Genomic DNA, 9,083 nt, shown 5'->3' with positions numbered 1-9,083 from the left:
TATTATGTATTATTGTTAACATATTTATAATATATTATTTTTATCTATCCAAGAGTTGTGTGTAGCATCAAATCGCAGCCATTTCACATAAACCTCGTCATCCTTTTTGCTTATCACCTTTTCCACGAGATGTACGTCGGGATTAGCAATGTGATGTAACTCATATTCGTAAAATCCGCCGGCGACAGGATTTCCGCGCGAATCTTCGAGTACATAGGTCGCGGGATTAGTTTTCTGTACTTTAACGATCTTAAACACTTCGGTAGTCCAATTTGGCGTGTAACCTTTGTCAAAGATGGTCTTGAATTTACTCACGCGTACCGGATCGCCTTTGAATCGTGCCGGTGCCGCAATCTTTACATTGCTATATACCGTATTTAAAAGTTTATCAGCGATCGCGGGGGTAACATCGATAGGTCTCATACCGATAGTGCGATGTTTTCGCGCTTTGTACTCTCCAACGAGCTGGGACAACGCGTCGATCCACTTATAATTTCCATTAAGGATAAGCATTTTCCACATATTGTTCTGTAACGTTCGGTTGAATCGTTCGACGATTGAGGCTTTTATGACAGAGTACGTTGAATAATGATTGTTTCTTCACGAATTTCTGTACATTTGCGTTGTAAAATTCTTTTCCTCTGTCGGTTTGAAAATTTTTCGGGCATCTTCCATCATCTCGAATTATCTTTGCGATCGTTTCCGACATCTCGTGTCCACTCTTACTCTTGAGCGGTACAGCCCACGCATACTTACTCAACACATCGATAACTGTGAGTATATAGTTGTAACCTTTATTGAATCGTGCATATGGACACATCTCAACCACGCGCGTTTGCCACAGATCGTCGTATCCGCGTACTATGACACGTTTACGTGGAAAATTTTTTCTCGCTGGAGCACGCAATTCTTCTACGAGCAGCTGTTTTTCAGAGATTTTTCGTAGCATATTTGATCGAGGCATGAGATAATTTCTCCACGTATATTCTTTATATATCTTTCTTCTCCCGCGCTGAATCAGATGTAGTCTGCGCGTGAGTTGCATACCGAAGCATTCTCTGCATCTCATCCATCATTATTTGTAGCGTCTGCATATTCGTCTCGAGCGAGATTACTTTTTCTTAAATTCTTCCTGTCGATCTTTCAAAAGCTTGACACTTATTTCCACGTACTGTTTGTTTGCGGCATCAGTATCATCTTCCGGTTGTGCTACGCGTCGTATCTTGCGCGACCTTGCGTCAAAGCCGGAGGCTGTCTGATACAGAGCGTTATCGCGCATGTAATTTCTTAGTAATCCATTCTATTGATAGTATGAATTGTTCGGTGTTCCCAACGATAATCCAAATTTATTAATCGACATTTCGATACAAACAATAATGACAGACTGACACGTTTCACCGACGCATAGATCAAATTAATCCATTACAATTATTTTCAGATATATAAAATGCGAAATACAGAGATTTTATTTTGTATAATAAGATGACATATACACGTCAAAGGTTACAGAACAGCAGAGCGCCGTCGGCCGTTTCCGGCGCGGTCGTGTCGTGCGAGCGGGAAAGAGAGGAGTATCCGAGACTCTCTCCTTGAGGTACGTAGCCGCAACAGGCGTCGCGTCGCGCAATACCCGCGCGCGCGTGACCCGTTGAGGTTTTTTAGATATATACTTGGCGTATTTTTTTACCTTTATGAGGTTTTTTTAGTGGGATTTCATTGCTTTTTGTAATTATTCTTACTTTGTATCAGTATATTAGTATAAGAATAAATCACACGTAATTAATATCTGCTTTGATAAATAGCAATTGTTTATGAATCATTAAATTTTAATTGTTATAGAGATCGAGTTTCAGATATCTTCTAATCATTTTCGTGATCGTATATAACGAGATATATATATAACAATAAATCACACGAAGTTAATATCTGCTTCGACAAATAGCAATCGCTTGTGAATCGTTAATTATTATTTATCATAGAGATCGAGTTTCAGATATCTTTTTATAATTTTCGCGATCGTGTATAACGATACATGGAGCTGTTGCCTATTCGCTGTCACTATATAAATGACAACAAAGTGAGACATTCCATACATAATATAATAGCGCAATATATGCCGCATACCGACACGCGTCTTTGTTTACTTATTTGGCGTTATGATCATGTGGTATAATGAGGTGTACATGTACACATATCCGCTTTCTCTCTCTCTCTCTACCGCTCTTTCTCTCTTTCTCCCGCTCTCCCCTCCTCTTTCTCCCACCCTCCCGCTCTCTCTCTCTCTCTCCCTCTCTCTCCCGCTTTCTCTTTCTCTCCCGCTTTCCCTCTCTCTCCCGCTCTCTCTCTCTCTCCCGCTCTCTCTCTCTCTTTCTCTCTCCCACTCTCTATCTCTCCCGCTTTCTCTCGCTCCCCCCTCTCCTCCCTTTCCCTCTCTCAATCGCCACCTTTCTCCCTCCCTCCATCCCTCACTCCCTTTCTCTCTCCCCCGCTCGCTCTCTCTCTCTCTCCCGCTCTTCTTCTCCCGCTCTCTCTCTCTCTCTCTCTCTCTCTCCCTCTCTCTCTCTTTCTCCCTCTCTCTCTCTTTCTTTCTCTCTTATTTATTCTAAATTTTTAAAATTATAATTTTGTAAAAGAGTAATACACGAAAGAATAATCGTACATGAGCGATATGAACGCGCCTTGAAGGACAAAATCGCTTTGCGTGTGTGCGTGCGAGCATACGTACGTGAGAGCCTGAAACTTATGATGATAATGATGAAGAACGAAAAATGTCACAATTCTGATATACAATCATCATTTCTCGGGATTGACTGCACCAATCTTATTCGAACCGGTCGCAATCGAAAGCTTGTATTCACATTATATAATAAAAGCGCCGTTAGATTTTTGATGATGGCTTTAGTTCCTGAGGTATTTTAATCGAAAGTTTATTAGACGTAAAACTCCGGATAAGCTACTTGGTAGCGCCGTGGCGCCTGTACATAGGCAAACTGTTGACAGCCAGTCAGTTTCCTTTTATGTACTTGGAGTCGCGACGCTACCGCGTCGCTTGATTATGTTTCTTTGCTTGTGTTTAAGGAAATAATTTCTTGGAGAGATGATGAAAGGAGAAAAGAGGGGAGGAGAGTTCTGCGGAAGGAAACGGAATTGTAAGGAAGGGGACCTAAATATTGGTGCTCGGTAACTTGTAGCAGCAGCTCAAGGTAGAGCAAGAAACCGATTTGGTACCCTGAAGTTGACGAGAATGAAGAGGGTTCGATGGCACTATCCTATATATTCCTGGAGGGTGTGTGATTGGGGCCGGCAAATAATGGCGCTTGGTGACCTGTTGCTGCAGCTCAGGGTAGAGCAGGAAGTCATTAAGGCACCCTGGAGTCAACGCCTTGGAAGAAGAGGAAAACGGTCAACCCATTTAATTTAGAAGAGCCCTTCTACCATTGATTGTCAGGACGACAATCTTGAAGAGTGGGAGTAGTGTTACGTCCCTGCGAGTCGTCTGTGGTAGTTAATCCTGAAGTTGCTCCCGTCTCTAAGAGATCATCTCCAAACACGTCGCTAAGGGTTGTTGTAAAAAACAACGGCGGACATCTTGAGAGAGATCGGTCATCTTGAGTCTCGTGACGGATGTCATTCCGGGCGGACATATTTGAGATACGATTACTGTTATTACCCGTTCTGTGTTCCTTGTTTAATTGTGTGTTCTGTGTTATTATTAAAGTTCCTTTTGTTCTTTTAAAAGAGTGTTAATCATTTACGTCGCGGTACGCGAGTGCCGTTTGTGTCGCGCGTGTTCGAGTATTATCGAAGTTGACGCGCGGACGCAACAATACATACAGGGTGTCTCACAAACTCCGTACAATACTTTATTAGCGTGTTCTAGAGTTAAAATAGAGACAAAAATTCTAATACAAAATTTTAGAGGCTGCAATAGTTTTTGGAATTCTTTATATGGGATGGCAGTGTTATTAGAGATAAAATGCCATCGTTTCCCAATGCCCTTGACCACCAATTCACTCGGAACATTGGTAAAAAGCGAGACTACATCCAACGAAATAAGTTGATGATGTTCCTCAATGGTCTTAGAATTTAATTTTCCAACTAAGTCATAACTATTTTCCACGTGACTATGAGCTCTTGGAATGCTCTTGAATATAACATTATGTAGGAAGGATGCGAAAGAGTGGAGGAGACTGTTGACGGATGAAATAATAATTTTAAGAGGACAATTTTCCTTGTGAATTTTAGGCAGGCCGTAAGCCCGAGGAAGTACTCCATCGCTTAGAAGCAACGTCCTTGACGTACTCGCAGAAATATAATCATGCTTTCTTCATCTTGCTAATAATGAGCAAAGGTCATTAGTAATCTTTTTAGTAGAGTCACTATCAACTCTCAAATAAGTACTCTCATCGTTCAGCAGTATTTCCATTTTGTGTGTAACGGTTCACCTTTCCCGTACGCCGCGGATCAAGGCTCGCCGGTGCCAGGATTCGGGAGAAGGGGGAAATTCCAACTTACTTTTCTTTGTTTTAATGCGGTCAAACAATTTGGTTTATTCAAGCGATTATCAAAATTTAACACTGAGCTATATTATGTGTACAATGCAACATGCGGGAACGGTGCGTACAGAGTTTCGCGTGAGCGGTTGTTATTTATAATGCGACATGCCAGAGCGGTGCGTACTGAAATTCGCGTACAGTGTTTCGCGTGTGGCTGGTGCGCGTGGAGCTCGGGAAGCGAGCGCGGCTCATGCGGGTGTGGTCGGGAGTCGCGGTATTCGCATGCAAGCAAACTATGATTATGCTAAAATGAACAGAATGGATCTTAAATACTACGGGTGTCGCGTGGCCTTCGTGTGTAATTCCAACTGCCTGACTACCTTATCCTTAGAAGGACGAGGCGTCGGCACTTTCTGCGGCTTACCCTTAGAAGGGCTAGCGAGCTTGTGTAGTCTGAAGGCCGTATGTAACGATAGAGTCGGTGCGACACTGGTGGCTATCCTACTACGTTCAATTAACTTTACATGGACAATGCGCAGTATATACAGTGCGGTCTCACGGTACAAACAGGTCGCGGTATATACAAGTCGATACTAGAGTCGGCGCGGAGACCAAAACGGTCTTACGGTATAAACAGGTCGCGATATATACAAACGGTGCTAAAGTCCCTTAGGACGCGGAGACCAAAGCGGTCTTACGGTATAAACAGGTCTCGGTATATACAAACGGTCTTACGGTATAACGCGGTACGGACTTATAAACTAGCAGAAGGCGCCGTCCCAGCAACCGGGAAGCCCGGCCTAACTACGGGAAGCCCGTAGCCTGGTATAACGCGGGATATCAGGATGCGCCGTCCCGGCAACCGGGAAGCCCGGCCTAACTACGGGAAGCCCGTAGCCCGGTGTAACGCGAGGTATCAGGGTGCGCCGTCCCAGCAACCGGGAAGCCCGCCCTAACTACGGGAAGCCCGTAGCCTGTTATAACGCGAGAGTTGGTTCAGGATCCGGAGAGTTGTACGTGACAGAAATCGGGATCGGGAACTGGTAACGCTACACTCGCCGGAGCGCCTTATATACCGGCGGCCGGCCTCCCACTCACGCGAGTCGGCGCGTGGTGGGGCAGCCCCACGGTGGGGCCGAGACACGGGTGTGAAGTTTAGGAGCGCCATAGGCGCCGAGCCTCAGAATTGCGGGCGGCTGGTCGGCCCGCGAGGCTGGTAACGTATCGTTACATGTGTATGTAATCATGTTTGTCTAAAACCACCGTTATGTTGCCTTTGTCTGCACATGTGATTAATAGGTCTGGATGGTTTTTTTAAAAATTCATTAGTAATTTCCATCAATCTATTAATATGGAGGTCGATCTTCGAGGGGATATGAGGAGAGGAAAGGAATTTGTTGATTATGTTCAAACTGGAGTTTCTGATATTAACCGCCACATCCGGATGAAGTTTAGCAATGTTTTTCTCAATATGTTTGATAAACTCGAAAGTTAGAAGTCTTTTTTTCTTTGGAAGAATGGACAGACAAAATCTCTCCCCCAATTGCACAAACATTGTACCTCTTCAGTGATGAAAATCTTAGATAAATTTATAAGCCAATCCGTTTTAGGAGAAGTGAGGGGTGGGGAAGAGGGAAAAGTGAACGATGCAGGTCAAGAAAAACGCAGGAAGAAGAAGAATGAGCAGAGGGGGTAAGAGTAAAAACCGTGGAATGGACCACAGGTTGGGGAGATTCGAAGTGTGATCTTAGTTTAATTTTAAAATTAACTATTTTCTGTAGGCGGAATGAAATAAAAATACTTGACGGGAGAGACCTGGGTTAAAATTCTCCTATTCTTCTCTATGAGCCAATCGAGTTTGTCTATGACTCTTCTTCGCTCTTTGCGATGGAGAAAGCAAAAGAAACGCTCCTGTCTTGTAAAAAAAGAATTCAGGAGAAACGCAGGGATGACATTATACATATGACGTGTGAGAACAAGTTCTTTATGGTGTAAAAATCTTAAAAATCTATGCGCATCCCTAATTTATATATTTTATATTAAATTTTATTTTATATTAAAATTTATTTTATATTAAAGTTGTTGCGGTTAAAAAGCTCGTAGTTGAATCTGTGTCGCATACCGTCGGTACACCGCGTTACTGGCGTAATGTGGGACGTCCTACCGGTGGGCTTAGCCTCGCGAGGGGCGGCCCAATTAATACCCCGCCGCGGTGCTTTTTACTGAGTGTCGAGTCGGACCGGTACGTTTACTTTGAACAAATTAGAGTGCTTAAAGCAGGTTACCTTCGCCTGAATACTGCGTGCATGGAATAATGGAATAGGACCTCGGTTCTATTTTGTTGGTTTTCGGAACCCCGAGGTAATGATTAATAGGGACAGATGGGGGCATTCGTATTGCGACGTTAGAGGTGAAATTCTTGGATCGTCGCAAGACGGACAGAAGCGAAAGCATTTGCCAAAAATGTTTTCATTAATCAAGAACGAAAGTTAGAGGTTCGAAGGCGATCAGATACCGCCCTAGTTCTAACCATAAACGATGCCAGCTAGCGATCCGCCGAAGTTCCTCCGATGACTCGGCGGGCAGCTTCCGGGAAACCAAAGCTTTTGGGTTCCGGGGGAAGTATGGTTGCAAAGCTGAAACTTAAAGGAATTGACGGAAGGGCACCACCAGGAGTGGAGCCTGCGGCTTAATTTGACTCAACACGGGAAACCTCACCAGGCCCAGACACCGGAAGGATTGACAGATTGATAGCTCTTTCTTGATTCGGTGGGTGGTGGTGCATGGCCGTTCTTAGTTGGTGGAGCGATTTGTCTGGTTAATTCCGATAACGAACGAGACTCTAGCCTGCTAAATAGGCGTACCTTATGGTATCGCGAAGGCCCCCGGCTTCGGCTGGTGGGTTTTTACTACCAACGTACAAACAAATCTTCTTAGAGGGACAGGCGGCTTCTAGCCGCACGAGATTGAGCAATAACAGGTCTGTGATGCCCTTAGATGTTCTGGGCCGCACGCGCGCTACACTGAAGGAATCAGCGTGTGTTCCCTGGCCGAAAGGCCCGGGTAACCCGCTGAACCTCCTTCGTGCTAGGGATTGGGGCTTGCAATTGTTCCCCATGAACGAGGAATTCCCAGTAAGCGCGAGTCATAAGCTCGCGTTGATTACGTCCCTGCCCTTTGTACACACCGCCCGTTGCTACTACCGATTGAATGATTTAGTGAGGTCTTCGGACTGGTGCGCGGCAATGTCTCGGCATTGCCGATGTTGCCGGGAAGATGACCAAACTTGATCATTTAGAGGAAGTAAAAGTCGTAACAAGGTTTCCGTAGGTGAACCTGCGGAAGGATCATTAACGTTCCGGAGGTCCTGCTCTGCGTCTCGAGTTTTTTAGACGCGCGCTTGCAGCAGTCGGCGACTGAATGGACAAAGAAACATATATGAAAGTAAAATGGAATTGACAGATGATCCCGCGTCGAGGACTACGACGCGCCGAACGCCGCGCGCCTCTGCGACGACCCGAGAGGAGGGAAGCCAGCAGCAGAGCGCCGTCGGCCGTATCCGGCGCGGTCGTGTCGTGCGAGCGGAAGGGAGAGGAGTATCCGAGACTCTCTCCTTGAGCTTCGCAGCCGCAACCGGCGTCGCGTCGCGCGATACCCGCGCGCGCGCGACCCGTTGAGGCTCGTTGAGCAAATTGCGAAATCACACATAAATGCGATTCGGAGCCCCGAGACGCTTTCCCGATCGCGCTCTTGCCAAGCGCAGAGCCTACGATCCGGCGTTAGCGCGTACCGGTGGTAACCTACGCCCGTCCGTGTGTCGGCAGCGCTCGTAAACGCGCCCCTCCCCGCGCCATCGCGCGCCGGGGCAGCGGTCAGCGTGTTTGTACGCGAGAGCGGCTATCGCTCGAACGGGCGAGAGGACGGATCACCCGATCCCGTCCGACGGTTTCTTCAAAGAACACTCCGCCCCGGCTCTTTCCGATTATACGTATGCTATGTATACGGGGACAGACGCTCCAATCGCGAAACAACTTTTGTGCCGTAGCCTTCCCAGCGGTGGCGGCGGTCCGCGTGTGCTCGGACGCGCGCGGCCAGGCTGATCGAAGGGCCAACAATTTTATCTCTCTCTCTTCGGAGAGGAGACTGAGATGGATGAACGAAGCGTTCGGTGAACGCAAGAATTGCAAAACGATTACCCTGAACGGTGGATCACTTGGCTCGTGGGTCGATGAAGAACGCAGCTAATTGCGCGTCAACTTGTGAACTGCAGGACACATGAACATCGACATTTCGAACGCACATTGCGGTCCACGGATACAATTCCCGGACCACGCCTGGCTGAGGGTCGTTTTAGTACCTCGAAACTGCTTGCGCCTTTGCGCGCCGGGCCAACGCGCCCGTTCGCGCAAACGGCGTACGAGCGATCGTTGGACGTTCGCCCGAGACGAGCCGTCCCGAGAGGCGGCCCCTTGGCGTCGTCTGAAATAACACCGAGGAAAAGGAAGAGTGAGAGCAACGCGCGTAAAGATAGAGCGCTTGAGCGCGCGCGCGCCCGGGAACTGTCGAAGGAGAGAGAGGGAGTAGAAG

The 9,083-nt window shown here is 46.7% G+C and overlaps 1 protein-coding gene and 1 non-coding gene across 2 annotated transcripts; one reads left to right on the top strand and one right to left on the bottom strand.

Moving 5' to 3' along the window:
* Positions 1–24: 24 nt before the first annotated feature.
* LOC115242544 lies at positions 25–423 on the bottom strand. The gene has a single exon (XM_029818931.1). It carries the CDS (start codon positions 421–423, stop codon positions 25–27), a length of 399 nt encoding a protein of 132 aa, XP_029674791.1.
* An 8,266-nt stretch (positions 424–8,689) lies between these two features.
* Positions 8,690–8,844, top strand: LOC115242547. Its single transcript, XR_003885069.1, has one exon. It is a non-coding gene; the product is annotated as a 5.8S ribosomal RNA (ribosomal RNA).
* Positions 8,845–9,083: the final 239 nt, after the last annotated feature.

Source organism: Formica exsecta, unplaced genomic scaffold (genome assembly GCF_003651465.1).
Source record: "Formica exsecta isolate Colony F162 unplaced genomic scaffold, ASM365146v1 scaffold607, whole genome shotgun sequence".
Taxonomy (NCBI): domain Eukaryota; kingdom Metazoa; phylum Arthropoda; class Insecta; order Hymenoptera; family Formicidae; genus Formica; species Formica exsecta.
The sequence above is the reverse complement of the archived record's forward strand: the minus strand, read 5'-3'. Positions and strand labels throughout refer to the sequence as shown.

Coding starts and splice junctions, on each gene's coding strand:
- LOC115242544 (XM_029818931.1), bottom strand. CDS start 423: ATGAGACCTATCGATGTTACCCCCGCGATCGCTGATAAACTTTTAAAT.